Source organism: Schistocerca serialis, chromosome 6 (assembly GCF_023864345.2).
Source record: "Schistocerca serialis cubense isolate TAMUIC-IGC-003099 chromosome 6, iqSchSeri2.2, whole genome shotgun sequence".
NCBI lineage: Eukaryota > Metazoa > Arthropoda > Insecta > Orthoptera > Acrididae > Schistocerca > Schistocerca serialis.
This window is the reverse complement of record NC_064643.1, coordinates 52,512,747-52,534,858: the sequence shown is the minus strand read 5'-3', so window position 1 is coordinate 52,534,858 and position 22,112 is coordinate 52,512,747. Positions and strand designations below refer to the sequence as shown.

The window sequence follows — 22,112 nt, the reverse complement described above, 5'->3', positions numbered from 1 at the left end:
CAAAAGCATATATGATGTTCTGAAAATGCTGCAAGGAACAGAAGACACGGAAAGGAGGTTCGTAACAATGTAGGTTAAAGAAGCTGGTGATAACATGAGAAACAACGAAAAGGCTATGCAGCAACGAAATACCCGTCGTTTGTTTTATGTATCACAAAGAAAAAGAGATTAAGGTAATGTGGTCGCTCAACTGTAATAATCTAATTATCTTCAAAGGAAAGCTTTAGAGACTTATTAACCAGTTATGGTTCACAGCTCGTGCCCATTTCGATCGTAGCTGCCGATGTCGTGGTGTTAACGTGCATAGGTCATGCATGGGTTTTTGGCTACGGAGGCACATCGTTAGGAATGTTCGGTGCACTGTGTGTTCAGACAGATTTTTACTCTGCCCAGCATTAAAGTCTGACGTTCGTTCAGCCACAGTTTGCCGCCTGTCTTGTTTTACAAGTCTGCCTAGTCAACGGCGTCCGACATCCAGCTCCACTACATCTGGATGTGGTTTCAGCTTGTTTTCACCACGTGTTGAAGATACCCACCACAGCCGATCACAAACACACGACACGTTGTGCAGTTTCCGACATGCTCGCGCCGAGCCTCCGCGCCATTACAATCTGCTCTCGGCGAAAGTCAGACAGAAGGCGCGCCTTCCACGTTCTGCACACGGACAGTACGCTCACTGACGCCACAGGCACGGTGTGTGTGTGTGTGTGTGTGTGTGTGTGTGTGTGTACGCCTGACTGGCAGTCTTTCCTCGCCCAGGCGACGCTGCTGTCGCCTGGACGGGTATATATCGACAGCAGGTGGGCGTTCATGATGTTCTGACTGGTCAGCGTGTACTGCATACGTATATTTTCTTGTCTGTACTAACTGTTTCATTCATGAAACATTCTATAACTATATTCGTTAACATATGGCGTGTCGAACAGATGGCGTGTGTTCCAGAGAGCTATGAATTGGATCTTTTTATTGATATAACTAAAATGTTCTTTGTCCTGGATGTTTTATGCTTACCTATTTTATCATTATATACTTGGGCTTTCTTAATACATGCAGTGTATATGAGGGAAAACGCAATGTTGCACACTATTTTACAGTTGTTACTGGAGACCGGAGTAGATGCATTTGCATGTTGCACATGCATTTGAATATGTGGCTCCTTTTCACCAGTTATTGCATATTTCAACTAAAAACTAGTCACGATGCATATTTTCGCTCTATGTTTACAATATTTTAAAAATTTAGACAGGCTCTCTAGCTCGATCTAGTTTTGATGTCTCACAGATTGACCGCGACCTAGAACTGCGTGCCATGGCTAACCGAGAGAACACTGCCTAGTGAAATCATTACAGTGGAGGAACAGGAACAGGCAGACAAGAGTCAATGCTCCTGACCCCGCGCCCCCGATTAATCCCCTCCGCTGTCATACCGTACTCGTCGACAACAATTAAATTAAACTACGCAAGCTTATAGTCGCACGTCTATTTTTCAGTTTAGCTTTCTATTTTCTTATACGCAGTTGAACCTGTTTACGACGTGTAGTGTGTAACATGTTGACGCCATGCCACAGGAGAAACGAAACGTCGTTTCGTGGATAGCTGACCATCCTGGAATATTGATATATGACGGAATTGTTTTATATTGTTCAGTTTGCGAGAAAAACGTATCGTGCAAAAAAAAGTTTCAAATAGACCAGTATGTCAAGACAAGTCTTCATATCGCACGAATACGGAAGAAAGCACCAACAACAACTTCTGATAACAGCAAGTTACAGTAGCAGGGATTTGTCCAAAGCTAACCAAAAAAGTCGTTTTAACATGGACATATGTGAAGCATTTATTGCAAGCAATATTATTCTTCACAATCTTAAAAACCCTGTTTTCAGCGGCTTCCTGCATATCAAAATATACCACATGAATCAATAATGCGTAAAAATTACATACCGACAATTTACGTAAACGTTCTGGAAGAAATACGCAATGAACTCAAGGACAGTATTAACTGGTTTTCAGTTGACGAAGCTACTGACACTTATCGTCGTTACATTGCAAATTTAATTGTTGGTGCTTTAAAAGAAGAGCCTTCTTCTTCCTATTAAGCAGCCTGCAAAGAACTGGAAAAACTAAATCATTCTACGATCGTCAGATTTGTCGACGAGGGTATTAGAAAAATATTTCCAGAATCTTCTGCACCTGAAAGGGTTGTTGTTTTTATTTCAGATGCTGCTCCCTATATGATCAAAGCAGGAAAAGCCCTCCGAGGATTTTATCCCAATTTGATTCATGTGACGTGCTTTGCCCATGGAGTACATCGCCTTGCTGAAGAAGTACTTTCCACGTTTTTTAATGTAATTAAACTGATTTCTTCCACAAAGAAAGCGCTCCTAAAGGCTCCTGCTCGCATCAAGACCTACAAGAAAACACTACCAAATGTGCCTCTACCTCCCGAATCAGTGGTAACTCGTTGGGGTGCGTGGGTCGAAGCTCTGCTGTCTTCGAAGCCATTAACGGGGCAGAGGCTTCGGCAGTTTGCCAGTGCAAGTAAGCTTTTAATGATTCCGGTATTAAGAATGACATTGCTGTGATTAGCATTCATTTTTCCCAGATATCTGCAAGTATGAAAAAGCTTGAAACTCAAGGTTAGGCGTGGAATGAATCTGTTCAGCTAATGAATAAAATTATTCCAGTGAACCCCTCATTGCCGGAGGTGTTCCCAAGAAAACTTAAAGAAAAGTTTGAAAACATTTTACACAATAACCCAGGCTTTGAACCCTTGTGCCAATTTGATAGTTTTATTAAAGGGGCGGATAAGTTTTACCATAAACAAATTCAAATACTGCCCATTTATCTTGGTTGATGTAGAACGGTCCTTTTCTGCTTACAAAAATGTTTTGAATGATCGAAGACACAATTTTACTACCGAACATTTGGAACAGTACTCGGTCGTTTGTTTACAAAAATAGAAAAATGTAAAATAAATTTTAAATTTGGCTTTGGTCCAATAGCATTAATTAAAATTTAATGCTGTTCAAAAATATCACAATTGTATGTTGTTTTTTAAACAAAATGTTACGGAGTTTTTGAGCTGCGCGCAATATATCTCGAAGTTTGTGCTGTACATATCGATTGTTTCGCATCCCCTTGTTACCGACGACAATGGCAAAGAAGCAACAATTCTTGAAAAACGGTATGCGCCCCCATTTTGCAAATATTTAGAAAGTAACCCCCGAAGCACCCTCTTCCTAACCTCTACCAGAACGTATTCAGAAGATATCAGCGTCCTAAATGTACCGGTTTTTCGCGTGGCCGGAGCTCTTCCTCGTAATTGATGTGCACAGGTTCGGCTTTGAGATATAATGCACTCAGTAACTACCATTTTTTTATTGTTTGATCTTGCGTGTTTCGACACTTTTAATGCATTTTTAAGCAGTTTTCATGCCTATTTGCGCGCATATTTTAAGGTTTTTATGATGTATATAATCCAGTCTCTAGTTATTACACACTTTAATTTGTTTTCGAGAAATAGAAAATCATTTTTATTTTCCTTCACGAACAACGTTGAATTTGTGCAGTTGTGCACCTGAAACATTCTGTTTTTTGTGTTTGTATTGCAGAAATAAGAACCTTATTTTGAGAAAATACAAAAAAAAAAAAAAAAGGTTCAGATAGCTCTGAGCACTATGGGATTTAACTTCTGACGTCATCAGTCCCCTAGAACTTAGAACTACTTAAACCTAACTAACCTAAGGACATCACACACATCCATGCTCGAGGCAGGATTCGAACCTGCGATCGAAACGGTCGCGCGGTTCCAGACTGGTAGCACCTAGAACCGCTCGGCCACCTCGGCCGGCCAGAAAGTACAATAACGGAGGTCAAAACACGTAGTGTTCACTGCAATACAATGTGCAATAGCCGCGGCATAAGATCCGGAAAAATTTAAGGCTATTCTTGTTGCAGTTACGCTAAACATGTACTGTTAGTTTAACTTTTCTGTCCTCCAAGTTAGGCGTTTTGTCAAACAGGCGTAAAAATCATTTGTTCACTTGTACTTGCTCGCAGAAATTTCGTTTTTCGGCCAGTATACAATGTCACAAGTCAAATAGTCTTCCGTCTTCGCACTTTTTACTGGCAGAATTTTATCACTCAAGATAGAGGAAATTGTAATGTTATCTCGATTTCTTTTCCCAGAACCTCTCCGCTTTTTTGCAATGTTCTGAGAAATCCATTGTTGCTGTACGTTATGACTTTTCCTTCCCTTTAGTGCAGTACGGTTGTCAGATAAAATGTGTATCCAGACATGCTCAGTTATTTTGAATGAATCTCTGTGCAGGCCATGGTATCGTGCTCTAAAATCCCTGAAGTCCTCTAGTTCCATCTTCCTGAGAAGGAACCCGTTGTCTCTGGCGTCGGCAATGACGGGAATCCAGTTTTATGGATTAAAGGATACTTTATTCCTCTCTATAAGCGAAAAATCTCCATCACATGGTAGGAAATTATGAACTGTTATGAGGAATTTGTCGGATAGAGCAGTTAAATATTTATGGATGGTCAGATTTCGGAAAAGTGTCATAATATTTTAAAAATCTCTCACAAACAGATCTTATACTTAAATTTTCCCGTGAGGCATCTCTTCTTTATCTACGATAAAGATCGAAGGAGAAGAAATGAATTAAAATTTGTGCTGCGGCCGGGACTCCACCCTGGTTCTCTTTGCTTACGAGACTGAAGTGCTAACCGTTACTCCACCACAGCACAATGATGAACATTCCTAGTCTGCGTAAACCATTTGTGCTGGCCACTGATGCAGCGTGTATATTCATTGTGAGAACCCCTTCTGCATCAACTAAAGCCTGGAGGCAGCGCACTGAAGCGCCGATACTGGTAGCTACACAATAAATAAGATCATAAAGACGGCTGCAGGCGCTTCATTTTCTTACAACAGTGAACGGCCGGGATCCCCATGGCCTTCAGTCAAAACGATGGACATACAAAAATCAACGATGTTTAGGCTTACGTTCAAACTAAAATCTTGTGCAAAAAGATCAAAACATTCCAGTTTCGTTGTTTTTTCCTGAATGCCGACCTTCACTTTGTGTAACGCAATGTACAGACACTTCCGAGACATTCTGTAAAAACACTGGAAACCTTCGGGACATACGCTCAGTTCTTTCATTACGTCGATTGCGCCATACTTCTTGCTTTCTTCAACCGTAAAGGATGTACCCAGTATTTGCCTACCATTTATGAGTTACAGAAGACCCAGTGGATGAATATACTCGCCGGATGAAGACGCCGTGCTGGGCCTGCCTCGGCAGCGCCTCTGCTCGCGTCACGCCACGTCACGTCGCCGCCACGCCCCTCACTCGCCGCCCCACCGTTCTGTGTGAGCTGCTCCCTGCGTGAACGGCTAGCGCAACGACTGCCGTACGTCCACATTAATCGAGAATGTCGCGAGGTTTCACTCTTTGTCCCGGTGTCCCAGAAAGGCTGAACTGGGACGCTATATGTTCCGATTTTCAAGCAAGAGAACCGAAGATTTATATTCTAGTGGTTCAGTATGTTAATATGTAACGCACAAGCAACCACCAGCGACCTACTCTCGTACTATGTCTAGTCTAGTTCATTTCATAACAGATGGCGACGCTGCGCAACAACGATTCACTTGTTCGTGTTGTTACGTAACTTGGGTTCCATAAATTCGTTGGTTGTTGCAGTCCCTGTGTGTGTTCCTGCAGTGCGCGAGCTCTCATCGTTTTGAGATGCAAAAAAGCGGAACGTAAGCGCTCTTTCAGTGACCGATACAGAGAAATATGACCTTTGATAAAAAGAGCCAACACAGACGTGGAAGGATTCTGCAAACTTCGTTTGTATTATTTTCCATTTGAGCGTGTTGGGAAAACTGATGTAAGCCGTCATAAGGAGACCCAAGAGAGGAGAAAAAAAATACAACAGCAACAACTCAAGAAGAGGCATGCAGTGCAAAACTCACAACTTCTTTATTCTAAAACCAGTTACAACAGAGAAAATGCTCATTTGCTATCACCATTGATTTAAGCCGCATGAGAGCACGACGAAGCTTCGTTATGTGTCCCTATTCTGTGATTGCTAGAAAGCAAAGGGTCGCAAGAATAAAAGCCACAGCAATAATCAAACATTTGCTCGCTCCTCGCAATCCTGTTATAGCAAAAAGCAAATTATCTCAAGACACACAACGACAATCGGACATATTCATGCTCCTCGTTCTGTTTTCATTTGCACTTTGGACTTGCAAAACAACTTCTTTTTAAGGCCTATAAAGTAATGGCGGTAATCACACGATATTGAAATTACTTCGTCAGTATAAAACGCAATGAAAATTAATGTTCCAAATCTAGCTGCACTAAGGTAATGTATTTTTCAAATATTTTACGCGACAGACCTGTTTCGGCTTATTGCCATTATCAAGTGATGTCTTGGTAAGTATATTACTTTTCGTACACACGAGACGTAAAAATACGTTTTCGTCAGATATTTTGATAGTTATATAGTACGATGCAACACGTTGTTTACAAGTAATGTACTTACCAAGACGTGACACAAAAGATTTCCTACAGATGCATATCGTCATCAATTCCCACTACACGTCACTTGACTGTGGCAGTAAGCCGAAACAGGCCTGTCTTGTAGAACATAGGTTATCGTACTGTTTTGGAGCATTTATTTTCATTATTTCTCACATTTGTTCAGTACTTTTATGCAGGAGAAGAGATAAAAATAAACTAATTAAACTTACTTCTGAACAAAATGAAACATCGTAGACTATATCGAACTTCAGCAGTTCTGCGCTGACAGATCTTATGATTAACTTAAAAATTTGTGCAGCACATTACGGCGACAACTTATAAAGGCACATTTGCATGCCGAGTGTGAGTTTCCTCGGAAACGCGAGATATTAATTAAATAAATAATCAGTGACAAATAAATAAAGCCTATGGCACATAACTGCAGCGCTGTGTCGCTGATAAAACAAAAGTACATTTACGTTACTCGTATGTTTGATTAAGAAAGGAGAGCTCTCGTTGAAGTGGTGCGAGAAGCACGTATTTTAGTTTATTGTCTGGCACACCGCCATATTTCATGATATAGAAAATTACTGCGAGTTGCAACCATACTAGGCACTCGATTCTGTAAAGAATTTATATTTATAAAAGTAGGATTGTGAACTGTAGGCTTATTCATTGAATATATCTGATTTAACTAACTGTGTAATTTTTTTGTTTAGTAGACAATCACCTCTGTACGACGTTTTGGCATGGCTGGCAAATTATTGTAATATTGAGATTTAGTTTATGAGTCCGCACCTACCGCAGCAGTCTTTGGAAACGATTTAATTACGAAGTCCGATTATTTCAGTTTTATTTCACGGTCAACTACGAGTAACATTGCCTTTACGAAAAAGCCATTGTCAAGCGTCTGATACCGAATAATCAAAACCTGACGACTCATAGGAGAGCCAATCATACAGATAAAAATAATTAATATTTTATTTTATTTTATTTTATTTTATTTATTTTATATTGGCGACTGCGTGTCGGACTTGTTATTTTGTCATTTGTTACATTGTTCTCTTTGTTTCATGTGAAAAATCAACCTTCTGGTCCTGGACTTGACTATATGAGAAATAAAAAAATCAGAAGATATTTGCCAATTATAAAATTTTGCGGGAAGACGCAAAGAAGCTTCCAGCAAAATAAGGTAAGACGCAGCATCTTTGCATTAGCAGGCTTGACCAGACGTATAATTCAGTGTATTAGCTTTTCAGTAAAATTCTGTAGTGTTTCTTTTCCGCATAACAGTTTCAGTGATAAATTCCATTCTCAGTATTTTTCCTTAAACAATAACGTATGCAACAATACCAATACACGAGTGTACAATATGGCCGACTTCTGTACGATATCATGTAACATGGCCAGCAGCCATTACCAATAATCTCAAATTCAGTTTATATTTTTAAATTAACAGACAGCCATTGTTGCTACGACCGATTCATACTCAACTGTATTTTATTTTAAAATCAGTGTCAAATATTTTCTTGAAACATATATCACGTGTGGCATGGTAATAACTAGAAAACAATACGCAAAAATGGAACAGCAAAGACGTACTATTCAGACGCAATCCGACTCGGACGAGAGACAAATGTTAGAAAATGACTTTACGACAGCAACCGGTAGTGACGATTCATCAAACATTGACGCGAGTGTTGACGAAAATTTTGACAATAGGCCTTCCACCACAAAAATTTCAAAGTCTCAATCAGAGACCATGTTAATGCATGACGTCACGTCTAATGACGCGGCGGGGGCAGAGACCTTGCAAACGGTAAACATTGCCGACATGTTACAAATGCTAATGAAGCAAAACGCCGAAAACATGGCAACCTTACAGATGCAAAATGAACAGTTAAAGACACAAAATGACGGAATCAAATCTGATCTCATAGCACTCAAGACAGCTAATGACACTTTATGTAAGCGTGTGGAACTTATAGACGCCACACTGACCAAACAGATGACTGAACTCAGTACGAAATTTTCCAAGCGTAATACGAGACAAGAAAAGACTACAAATGACGTAGCACTTTTACAGACACAATTAAAAAACCTTAATGTCACGTGTGAAGCTCTTACTGAACAAATTCAAACATATCCTTCAGTACACGACAACCTTGAAAAACGAATTACTGACGTGCAGAATAAATTTGACGATGTTGAACAACACCTGACTGACATCTTACAATCTGATGCCACAGCTCATTTTCAAAATATAAATAAAGAATTTCATGATTGGGTAGAGAACAAAGACAAACATTTTGATAGATGCATACGTGAAAATTTACCAACAATTGTGCACGACTCCGTAGCGGAATACATCACTAATAACAAACAGCTGATTAGTGACGCAGTACAATCCGTCACTGCACCCATGAGACAATTCACCGATCAACCACAGTCTGAATGTAACGAAAATATCAGTCAAAATGTACAGTTCAGAAATCAATATACATTCGAGTATGACGCACACATACCGCACACAACATACACACAAGAACAAAACACACCACGACAACAACACATACCACAACGTGCAAACACAAACACAAGGTATTATCATGGTAAACCACAGCAACATTATCGTAATTACTCGCCAGCTGAGCATTGCAGTAATTACAGTGGTACAAATCCATATCATAATGCAAAGGAAGAAGAAAGCTTAATGAAACACAGGCAATTTCAGATTTTTATCCCAGAAAAACGAACCATTCATCCGGTGATTTTTCTCAAATCTTTTAGTAACGCATTTCCACGCACTTGGAGTGACCGGAAAAAGATTTCATATATTGTCGGTTACATCCAAGGCGATGCAGCTGTCTGGGCATACAGTCAAGCTGACGTATGTACCACGTACAGTGAGTTTGAGCGTGCTTTTCTGAACAAATTCTGGTCGCAATCCGTCCAGGAGCGACTCAGAAGACAAATCTTAGAACCTGAAACTTTTAACAGTAAAAATGGTAACTTACGCAGATATTTTGAAAAATACTTGAACATGGGACATTTTTTAGACGAACCAGTCGCAACACGTGATATACTCCGAGCGTTGAAGGCCAAATTGCCTTTCAACATTAAGGAAAAACTTCTGCATATCCCAGATGACGATTCAGATTATTTTTTAACAGCTTTAGATTCGGTTGACATGTTACTTGAAGATCAGCGCTTCGCGCGGCAAAACAGCAGCCACAATGTTTACACTAGTGGTATGCAAAACATGCAGGCTTGCCAACACAATTCTGGCGCGCCCACAGTTGGATACGCGGTACAACAAAAACAGCAAACTCACATGCCGTCTCAGTACGGAAATCAAAATCAACACGCGTATTCCAATACGAACAATAGTTACAACAGTAATAACATTTCATGCGGCAATCCATACAAAAGGCACCGCGGTAATAACTACAACGGTAACAACGGATACAAAGGTAATAACAAAAACACAAACAGAAATAGAAATAATAATAACTACGAGCCAAGACAGCATCAAGGTTGGACTCGTAACGATCAGTACTTTCATTCAAACTCTGCTTTACCACAGCAGCCACCAGGTCAAAATTGGAGCATACCTTACGACCGACAGGTAAGTTATAATGCGCAACAGCAACAACAACCGCAAAAGTTTGGAGATCATAATAGGCAATATCCGAATGTGAATATAATAGAAATGACACCTGATGCACAACCTCAATCTGTGTCAGTACCTAGTACAAATGCTAATCCAACAAACTAGAAACAGTCACTACTCTGCCCCAGGTCGTGGCTGAAGAATCCTTGGGGGGCGGCTTCAATGTTAATCAGTTATTTGACACCACACTTGAACAACAGAATAATGATATGCCGAGTAATTCTAAACAAAAACTACCTGTTTTATTTATAAGATACAACCACAATAACAATATATCAGATGAACTTTTACAAGACAGTACACAATGTCGTTTAAACACAAATGAAATTGTTTTAGCATCCACTACTGGTGTAGTAGGTGGGATTCCAACTACTATTATCCTAGATACAGGTGCAGCTGTGAGCGTTTTATCTTTTAATTTTTTATAAAAAGATGTGTGAATTGGAACCTGTGCCTGAGTTTCCTGCCCAAAACTGTAAAATAACTACTGCACTAGGTAATAAGTCATGTAGGGTTACGAAGCAAGTTTTTGTAAACGTTAAAATAGGTAATGGAACCGTACAATGGCCATTCCTGGTTGTACAAAACCTTGTGACTAATTGCATATTAGGAATAGATATTATGAGCGAGAAGGACTGCATTATAGACTTCTCCAAAGGTAAATGTATTTTAAATGATAAAGGCAGTGTAATTATTATTGATTTGGACAGGAGAACTCTAAAGCATGACAAACACTGTACAGGGTACAAGGTTCAGTTAGTACTTGACAAAGACATTCAAGACATGCAAACACACTCATCTGACACAGAGCTAATGGACTTGAAAACATTGCTTGATCATAAGATAAGTGAAGCTACAGCTCTCAGTGTACATGAACGTATAAAACTACAGGAAGTGTTATCCAAATATTTACAAGTTTTTACCAGACGATTAGGTGTTATCAACACGTATGTGTACAAGATTGAAGTTAAGCCTCACAAGATCTTCTACCATAAGACATATAACGTACCGTTATCTCAACGACCTGCTGTGTGGCAAGAACTAAAACAAATTACAACATAGATTATAAGTAGTATAGAAATTTTCATTTCAGCGTTCCAGTGACGCAGTTGAAGACAGAAGAACTTTTCTTTCAACGCCGCGGCTCCACCGAGAAGACTGAATATTAAAGTAAAATTTATGATTACGTAGCAGTGAATGATATATAAATTTTTCACGGAACATTTGTGACTGTAGGTACCACTGACCTGGTATGACACCTGACGAACTGACAGACGTCATCTGTGAAGCGATCTTTTACTTTGAGAAATAGATTAGACGCACATCTCTCAACACGAAAAGCATCTATCAGTAGTCAAGGCCACACAGACACTCTACACACACGCACAAAACGCGAGGAATCGAACATTTTCTCTCTCTTACTATTTTGAATATTTATTGAGTAGCGAAAACGCCTGGTCTTGCCTACTGATGTAATGAATGTTGTGTCTAACCTATCTTAATTTCAGATGACATCACAAAAAACATCGATAATATCCCAGCAAAACCGCTAAAGAGGATGCAATTCATGTAATCAAATGTGACACAATGTAATAACCTATAGCTATGTAATGATGATGTAAACATGTTTATGTGCAACTGTATTATGTTTATGCTAAGAAAATATGTGACGTGTGTATGTATAATTACTTATTTTTTTAACTGATGTATCATGTAAAAATTTGAACAAAACGAGTGCCAAAAAGACATTGCATAGTGAACCTCTGTTCACGGACATTAACGAACATTTAGGTGAGCTATATTCAGCAAAAAACTGAAAATATGTGAAGTGCATAATTCGTGCATCGTCTAGTGACATTACTACAGTACCCAACTTCAAGATGTTAACTGGATTAAATGGACACAAAGTGCCTGTCCAGAAAACAACACGACGGGTGGAAGAGTTTTGGTTGGAACTTCAGGGAATGAAATGTTCTCGAAATGTGACGGACACTCTTACCTGGACTGTCCAAGGATCGACGCCAGCTATGTGCCGTCCGAGGTTCTGCAACCAAGCTTCCACGGAATGTAAAAAAAAAAAAAAACGAACTGCACGTGGACCAATTACTCGACGGGTCACGTCTGATCTGTAATAAACAATGCTTTTTGTCACAACGAACTGCATCACAACGACTATAATGGAAATAGGAAATGGACACGCTTATGTATTAATCACGTTGTTATACAACGATGTTACTGTGATCAAAAAACTTTACCACGACGATACTAACCTGTAAAAAATTATTGTGCAGCAGATGAATATGAACTGTGATAACGACACCATGTGTATAGGTCAACGCACCTGAAACAACAGAACATTTTTCGTTGAAGCATTTCATTGCAATGCTATGTAACTAAGAACATTCAACAATCTAAAGTTGTATTGTATTATAACAAATATTGTAATTTTAAAACTAAGTTACCTGTCATAGAATGTAGTATTTTCTTTGTGCAACGACTAAGAAATGCGCGCGCACACGAACAATATGAACTGCAATACTGTGCCGCGTGATCTAAATTTACGAAATAACGGCAGTGCCGTAGTTACACAGACGCTTCTGCGCATGCGCGCACTCTATCTGCCAACATAAGAACTTTTCGGCGCACGCGCGTCATTCAAATTTTGTATATAATATACAGTATAATGTAAGTCATGTAAATAGTTGTAGATAACTTAGATTTTCTTGTGCCTTTAGGTGAATTGCTCGCCTGCAGGTGTGTCCTTTTGCCTCGCAATTCAGGGGGCAATATAAAGGCACATTTGCAGGCCGAGCGTGAGTTTCCTCGGAAACGCGAGATATTAATTAAATAAATAATCAGTGACAAATAAATAAAGCCTGTGGCACATAACTGCAGCGCTGTGTCGCTGATAAAACAAAAGTACATTTACGTTACTCGTATGTTTGATTAAGAAAGGAGAGCTCTCGTTGAAGTGGTGCGAGAAGCACGTATTTTAGTTTATTGTCTGGCACACCGCCATATTTCATGATATAGAAAATTACTGCGAGTTGCAACCATACTAGGCACTCGATTCTGTAAAGAATTTATATTTATAAAAGTAAGTAGGATTGTGAACTGTAGGCTTATTCATTGAATATATCTGATTTAACTAACTGTGTAATTTTTTTGTTTAGTAGACAATCACCTCTGTACGACGTTTTGGCATGGCTGGCAAATTATTGTAATATTGAGATTTAGTTTATGAGTCCGCACCTACCGCAGCAGTCTTTGGAAACGATTTAATTACGAAGTCCGATTATTTCAGTTTTATTTCACGGTCAACTACGAGTAACATTGCCTTTACGAAAAAGCCATTGTCAAGCGTCTGATACCGAATAATCAAAACCTGACGACTCATAGGAGAGCCAATCATACAGATAAAAATAATTAATATTTTATTTTATTTTATTTTATTTTATTTTATTTTATTTATTTTATAAACTGTAACATCAATTTCGTGGGGTGAACCGTAGAAGGTAAAGCAACACACTGAGTCGTTTAAAATGAAACTTGCGAAGAACCTGGAAGCATTGAGCCGTCCGGTAGACATTTTACATAACAGTTTCAACTGCTGCAAACGTTTTATCTGTTACTATCGAGGTAATTGCGGTGAAACTCTTTAACTACTTTTCCACTTGCGCAAATATCTCCGCAGATGTTTTCTACGCTCCTTTAAGCTGGGCTTTATCTTCACGTGTCCGCAGCTTGTGGTCTTGCGGTAGGATTCTCGCTTCACACGCGCGAGGTCCCGAGTTCGATTCCCGGCGCGATTTTTTCCTACCTCGAGATGACTGGGTGTTGTTGTGTCGTCTGCATCATCATCATTCATCCCCACTACGGTCGGAGGAAGGCAATGGCCTCCGCTAGGAGCTTGCCTAGTACGGCGGTGCGGGTCTCCCGTCCCCTACGCTCCCCGGACTATGGGACCTGATCATCACTTTTGGTTTGTCCATCAAGAATTTGTTTACACAGTAAATGAATAAAACTGAAAGTAGTAACCTATCTGTGATTGAAGTGGAAGTTGTTATTGAGAATATAATAATTTTACAACAAGATCAAGGAAAATGTTGTCATCTGGGTATAGAAGCTAAAATTTTTTAAAAAAATTCTGAATACTGCTCTGAACTAACCATTGACCTAGAAAATGTGCTATGAAACTGCTATTAGTATCTTACGAAATGTTCTCATCAGGTATTAATTATACTGCTGAAAGATGACATGGTCGTCGGGGAAGACGTCAAGCACGAAGGCATGCAGGCGTTTCACAGCTCTCAGAGCGTTTTCGATTAGTAGGACAAGGTCCCATGCAAGCACAGGAGAATGTCTCCCAGAGGATAACAGTGTTCCCACCAGCCTGCGTCCGAGGCCCGAGGCCCGCTGCACGTTTCGACTCGCCTTTCACCTCAAGCCGGCCTTTGTGGAGACGACTATCGACCTAGGATGGCAAAAATGCGATTCAAATAAAAAAGGCGACACATTTCCATCGATCGTCTGATGCGCACTACAATCGTAATTGACGGCGCCGTTTGGCCAACATGTGAACACGTGTAGGTATGATCTGCTGCGGAGCACCGTGTTCAACAATGTACGACGAACAACGTGCTGCGAAACACTTGTGCGTGCACCAGCATTGTGCTCTTTCGGCAGAGATGCCACAGACCAGCGTCTCTCCTACTTTACAGAGCAGACAAGCCTCCGAATCCCACGTTCCGCGAAGAGTCTTGGACGTCCGAGTGTCCTTTTCACTGTCCTTCTACCTCTTTCTGTAGATGCTCACGAGAGTAGCACGCGAACATTCGACCAGATTCGTCGTTTTCGAGATAGTCGTTCACGGGCTTTACGTAATAATAATGATCGGCCCTTTGTCAAAATCGCTTATCTCGACGGATTTCCCCTTTTGCAGTCCGTGTCTTCGCTGGGGTGATCCCCCGTGCGTGTCTGCTACGCTTAGGTACTTTTGTTATCACGCCACGTGCCCACAACGCGACCAGGCGCAATTGGCTGATCAGTGTACAAGTATTGTGCTCAGCAGTGACACACGGGTTAATTTTTCCAGGCGGTTGAAGTCTCTCCTCACCTCCATCTTACGCCCGGATTCCAGTGGATTGTGTCCAGATTTCAGTAGCGACGTCTGCGGCAACGCTAGCTGGAGCAGGGCGGTGTTGCGGTTGCAGTTCTGGGCGGCGTACGTGCCGTGCGAGTCGCAGTACCGGGACGCGGTGCAGCTGACACTGGAGCAGGTGGACGTGGTGCGCCGGCTGACGGCCCGCCACGCGCCGCCGCTCGCCTTCTGCACCTCCGCCGCAGGTGAGGAAGCGGGCCGCACAGGGCAGAGCGTAAGTGCTGCGCGCTGCGCCACTGCGGGGCGCCCGTCCCGCGCTGCTGTGCTCTAGTTCACACACACACTGGTTTCCACAAGGGGAGCCGGACACCAAGTTGCAGTACTTTGGAAAAAAAAGAAAAAAACCTTTTCAAGTCCAATGGTTTCAAGGAAATATAAGCTAATTTAGCACGGTTGTTAAGGAATCTTATATGGATACACACAGACGTAATCATGTGTACTCAAGTTATGCGTTTTTAATTATAAACAACTGAAATTTTTCAACAAAGTGAGTACAGATGTCCCTTTTACGAAAAGCTGTCACAACGAAATTAATTGTATTTTTGTTTCAAGTTTGCTACACCATTATTACAAATGTCTGTCGGACAGAATACTGAATCCTCTTTTGCTAGATTTTTACAGCATTCCAAATTTCAGTGAGACATTATACCCAATCTTAGTGCTCTTCTCTTACGTAAATGTCTTACTATTCAAGTTGCACAACATGTTTCATTGTAGTATTGGGTAATTGCATGCCAAATTTAAGTACTACAATGTCATTGGATTGTTAGGAAAACGCTGCTAAAATGTACGGGCAATGTGAATCAATGATTTGACAGTGTTTCTGGTTCAAATGGCTCTGAGCACTATGGGACTTAACATCTATGGTCATCAGTCCCCTAGAACTTAGAACTACTTAAACCTAACTAACCTAATGACATCACACAACACCCAGTCATCACCAGGCAGAGAAAATCCCTGACCCCGCTGGGAATCGAACCCGCACACCCGGGCGTGGGAAGCGAGAACGCTACCGCACCACCACGAGCTGCGGACTAACAGTGTTTATATTAGGCTTTACCGTATGTGGGTGAACTAGTGCAAACCATACGAATACTCCTCTTCATCTTTAAACAGTCTAATCTCTTAGGTTAATCTGACTTCCAAATTGAGTAACAATAATGTCAGCTGCATCGATTCTGCTGTTATCGATTTCCTTCAGGATCGACAGTGTGAAAGCTGCTGGAGCAAATCCTAGCCTCTGTAGGGTCTGTAGTCTACCAAGATTAGCACAATTAAAAACTAAACAAGCATCATACAGTGCAACTTTATCAGTAGTTGTCGAAACAAGTGGTGTCCTGGGGCACGGCTTGCCAGCCGGAGAGTTAGAATTTCATCAGGATTTTGAGTTTTTTCGTGCATACACTTTTGTAGAAGATATGAGTCCGCTAACCACACTTTTATTTCCCTCAATGTGACTGCATAAAACTGGAAGAAAACACCGCAGCAATAAACAACACGAGGAAATACAGAACATAGTGGGGCGTAGCCCCGTGCAAGCTTTTGTTAATTATTATTTTTATCTCACTTGGGAAAGGAATTGGAGTGTGATATTGAGGAACTGAAATTTCAATACCATGTAATAAATGAAATTGCAATTAAATTTTTTACGCAATTTTGGTTGCTTTCTCGTGCGTCCCCGCTTCAGTAAGGCCGTGCAGTATCGATTTCTTTAAATTGTTTTATTTACTTGGCCCTGGAAACACTCCGACGTACTCGTCGCTACTTACTCACGTGCAGCTTGAAACAACAGAGGACTCGGCCCATTCCACGTAAACACAGCGCACACCTTTATGGAACCACCACCAGCTCGCACAGTGCCATGTTGACAACGTGCATGCTTGGCTTCGCGGTGTCAGCGCCACACCAGAACCGGACTACCAGAAATCTATGTGAAAGCCAGGCGACGCTCTTCCAGCTGTCCAGGGTCCAAGCGGTACGGTCACGGGCCCGGGGGAGGCGCTGCGGGCGACGTCGTGCCGTCAGCGAAGCAGTCGTCTGCTGCTGTATCCCACCAACGCCACATTTCGCCACACTGTCTTAACGATACGTTTGCCGTGCGTCCGACATTCATTTCTGCGGTTACTACACGCAGTGTTTCTTCTCTGTTAGCACTGACAACCTATGCAAACGCCGCCGCCCTCGCTTGTTACGTGAAAGCCGTCGGCCACTGCGTTTCCGTGGCGAAGTTGGTATTCTCGGAATACTCTTGACATTGTGGACCTCGTCCTATTGAACTCCCTAACGATTTCCGCAATGGAATGTTGTTTGCGTCTAGCCCCAACTATCAGCCCCGTGGAGCAGCCACTATTTGTCCGTGTGCATATCGCTGTCACATGCCTTGTGAGTGCGGTGCCGTGTGGTGCACCACGCTTGTCTCTGCGGTCCTGGAAATGCGTCATAGACACTGTCGGCCTCGTTAACCCGACTTGCCGTACAATCTGCGATTTGCCATCAGCCGTGCGGGTGAGCCCGTGCTGACTGCACACCCGCCAGTGGCGGGCTGCTCACACGCGGAGCCCGTGGCGGCGCCGTCTGTGCGCCACACGCGCCACTCTCCAAATGGGAGAGCCCTGTCTGCGACCTTTGGCCACTCAGTCTTTCTTCATTGCATTTATAGATCGTTGCATCACAATATATACTTCCTTTGAAACTGTACTTGATGCATATTACGAAAGAACTCTCTTCGAATACTTGTGCTTGTTACACGTTCCCTTGCACGAGCTTCGTTACTGTGAACTGTAGACTATGCTGGCCACTGAGTAGCATACAGGCCTTAATTAAGTAAGAATAAATATATTATTCTGTGATAATACTCAAGGAACTTGTTCTAAATTTAAATTTACGGTTCTCCAGCTATTCAGTTTGCCACATATAATGGAAAATTGTGCTTTGCATTAAGAACTGTCCAGAATGAATAACTTAAGGGCACTTTTAAAACTTGCTTTACCACGTGTCAAACATATCATGTTATTGATAAAATATCAAACATTTTTACGGCTGCGTATTGACAGGTTTACCAATATGTAACAAAGACAGTCGTTTTCTCTAATGCTGTAACTGTGCATACCAATATTCTTTTCAAACTGTGATGAATTACTTATGACGAATTTCATTAGCCGTTGTCTATAGTCTGAATGAACCATTTTACTAATTTCTTCTACAAGATGGTTATGGGTGGACAGAACACTTACAATAATTACTTCCGTTTCAAGTGATGAATCATACAAGAAATTTATTCTATAAACATTAATGAAACGAAATACTGATTCCAAAGAAAGCAGATGCTGACAGATGTGAAGATTCCCGAACTATCAGTTTAATAAGTCTCTGCTGCAAGAGTGGAAAAACTAATAGAAGCTGACCACGGGGATGATCAGTTTGGATTCCGAAGAAATGTGGGAACACGGGACGCAATACTAATTTTACGACCTCTCATAGAAGATACATTAAGGAAAGGCAAACCTACGTTTATAGATAGCATTCGTACACTTATAGAAACCTCTTCACAATGTTGACTCGGATACTCTCTTTCGAATTCTAAAGGTGGCAGGGGTAAAATACAGCGACCGAAGGGCTATTTAGAATTTGTATAGAAACTAGATGGCAGTTATAAGAGTAGAGAGGCACGAAAAGGGGGAAGCAGTGGTTGAGATGGAAGTGAGACAGGGTTGTAGCGTATCCACGATGCTATTCAATCTGTGTACTGAGCAAGCAGCGAAGGAAATAAAAGTTTGGACTAGGAATTAAAGCCCAGGGAGAAGAAATAAAAACTTTGAGGTTTGCCGATGACACTGTAATGCTTTGAGAGACAGCAAAGTATTTGTAAGAGCAGTTGAACGGAATGGACAGCGTCTTAAAGGAGGACATAAGAGGAACATCAACAAAAGCAAAACGAAGATAATGGAATGTGATAGAATTAAGTCAGGTGACGCTGAGGAAAACAGATCAGGACAGGAGACACTTAAAATAGTAGTTTTACTATTTTGGCAGAAAAATAACTGATGATGGTCGAAGCAGAGAGTATATAGAAGTAGACTGTCAATGGTAAGAAAAGCGTTTCTGAAAGAGAGAAATTTGCTAGCATAGAATATAGATTCAAGTGTTAGGCAGTCTTCTGAACAGGAAGGATGAAAAAGACCAGCCATGGTTTAATAACGAAATTCGGAAGATGCCGAGTAAACAGAGACTGCTGCACTCTCGGCTCAAAACCGAACGCACAAGTTACTACACACGAAGGTTAGTAGAAATTTGTGCGTCTGTGAAAAGGTCTGTGTGCGAAGCATAAAAAACCACCACAGTCACACCCTAGCAAAAGGTCTGGCACAGAACCCGAGGAAATTCTCGTCGTATGTAACATCGCTAAGCGGCGCTAAGGCTTCCATTCAGTCTGTTATTGACGTCTGATGTGGCACTTGAAGATAGCGAAACGAATGCCGAAGTTTTAAATTTCACGTTCAACAAATTGATCTCGTAGAAGAATCGTACAAACATACCGTCATTTGCCCATCGGACAGACTCCCGTGCCGACGACGTTGTAACAAGCATCCCTGGTGTGGAGAAGTAACTGAAAGGTTTAAAAGCAAACAGCTCAGATATAAAAACCTTTCTTCAGACTGAGAAGCTTATGTTCACGAATCAGCATAGTCTTAGAAGGTATCGTTCATGCGAAGCTCGGCTTCCCTTTTCTCACACGATATACCGCAAATTGTGGACGAAGGGCAAAAGGCAGATTCCATATTTCTAGATTTCCAGAAAGCATTTGACCCTGTGCCCCATTGCAAGCTGTTAACGAAGGTACGAGCATATGGAATAAGTTCGCAGATATGCGTTGAACAGTGAGGTTGATATCATCCGAATATATGAATTTGCGGGAGAGTGTATTAGGCAGATCATGAGTGTATAAATTGAAAAGTGCTGCAGAGAGGACCGAACCTTGTGGCAGACCATTACTCAATTTGCGGAATCGGCTTCTGCTGTTTTCTGAGTAAACTTGGATTAGTCTGTTACATTGCATGTTTTCGATTAAAGTTGATAACTTCACACAGGGGACCACGTTGATCAGTTTTAATAAAAGACCTTCCTTCCAAATGGTGTTGTAAGCTGCCGTGAGATCAAGGAAGACAGACACGCTATTCAGCTTCTTCTCAAAACCAGCTTCCACAGAAGTGATCAGTGAAAGGACTTGATCACTCGAATCACGACTGGGGCGGAATCCCGCTTGTTCAACTGGAATTACCTCTTCGATTGCTGGTGCTATTCTATTCGATAGCAGCCTTTCCAAAAGCTTGTACGTGGCAGAAAGCAAGGCTATTGGTCGATAACTTTGAGGCGAGTTTGGATCTGTTCCTGACTTCAAGATAGCAATGATTTTGGTCTTCTTGAATATCGCGGGTAACTTTCCTGATTCCAATATGCTACTAAAAAAACAATGCCAACCATTGTTTTGTAGCCGGGCCGCAGTTCTTTAGTAGTTCCGGATAAATCCCATCTAATCCTGCTGCTTTGCCATTCTGAAGGGAGTGTAAACCTTGTTCCTCTTATTGTATGCGGAAAGGTCGTGAATATACGTCTGTGAGGTTGAGTTGTCTGCTTGGCTTGCCTGAGTTCGCACTAGAAAGCATGGAGGGGTGTGGTGCGATAAATAGAACACAGTAAATGTTCAGTGGCAAAATACGTCTACAAACGAAATAACCAAAATTGTTGTATTGTCGTTTCTCTGTTATTATTAAATAATTGTAGGTGTTTTGTATGACAACTGCGGTAGTCAATATTTAACGAGATCTCATCATGCATGCATCCATGAAATTAGATAAAACAAAACTGCAACGACACTAAGACTCGAAATCTGGAACTGAATTTTTTGATGGAACTTTCTGCCCGCTCCACTATATGGCAACACAGCTGCAGAGTAGTGAATGCAGATACTTTCTGTTCTCGTGATTATAGTGTTGACTTTCTCTGACGTCCATTTTGTATCGAAAATGTGCATTGGACAAATTTTTGTTACGGCCGTTTTTGTAACATGCTGCTAGCATGCAAGGAATCACGCTGTTGTGTCCAAGGGCACAGAGTTTGGTTCTGCCTGTATATCTCGCTGGGTGTGCGCCGAGTCAGATGGGTAGGGAGCACTGAAAATGGCGCAGGTATTGATGCGTGTTTGTCCAAGAGCACGGTATCTGCACTGGACGGCGGTTACACGGTGCAACGTTGCAAGTCCGAGGCTGATTGGTCAAACAGTGCAAAAACTAAGTTTTTTGGGCGTTTGGATGAATCAGCCACTACGTTTTGTGGGCGTTATGGAATCCAGAAGCATTATCATGGTTCTAGTCTCTCAACACAGACAACACCGAAGGAGAGTTTCCTAGTACTGTAACAATTACATTTAATCACTTCACATCTCTACCTGACGTTTCAGAACACGTACTGAACTTACTACAACGCTCAATCTCATCTCATATCATTGAATGAAGACTAGCAGAGTGCAGACTGAACAGCCAGTAAGCAATTTTTAACAGTACAAAAAAGATTGCTGCCTTTGGAGTGGGAAACCACTGTTCATGAGTACTGTCACAAACACTGTTTGCAAAAAGTTGCAAATCTGCACCACCTTGAATGACCGATTAGTATCGTGGAGACACATCATTGCCTGCTCAAGTGTCAGTGTAGGAGTCATCGGGTTTCTTGACATCACTACC

The 22,112-nt window shown here is 41.4% G+C and overlaps 1 protein-coding gene across 1 annotated transcript in view; it reads left to right on the top strand.

Annotated features, from left to right (window-relative positions):
- Window positions 1-22,112, top strand: part of LOC126484237 (dipeptidase 1-like) — a 210,082-nt gene that overhangs the window by 86,434 nt on the left and 101,536 nt on the right. The window contains exon 4 of the mRNA XM_050107651.1: window positions 15,428-15,560. Coding sequence (XP_049963608.1) covers window positions 15,428-15,560 — 133 coding nt within the window. The remainder of the gene's footprint in view (window positions 1-15,427; window positions 15,561-22,112) is intronic.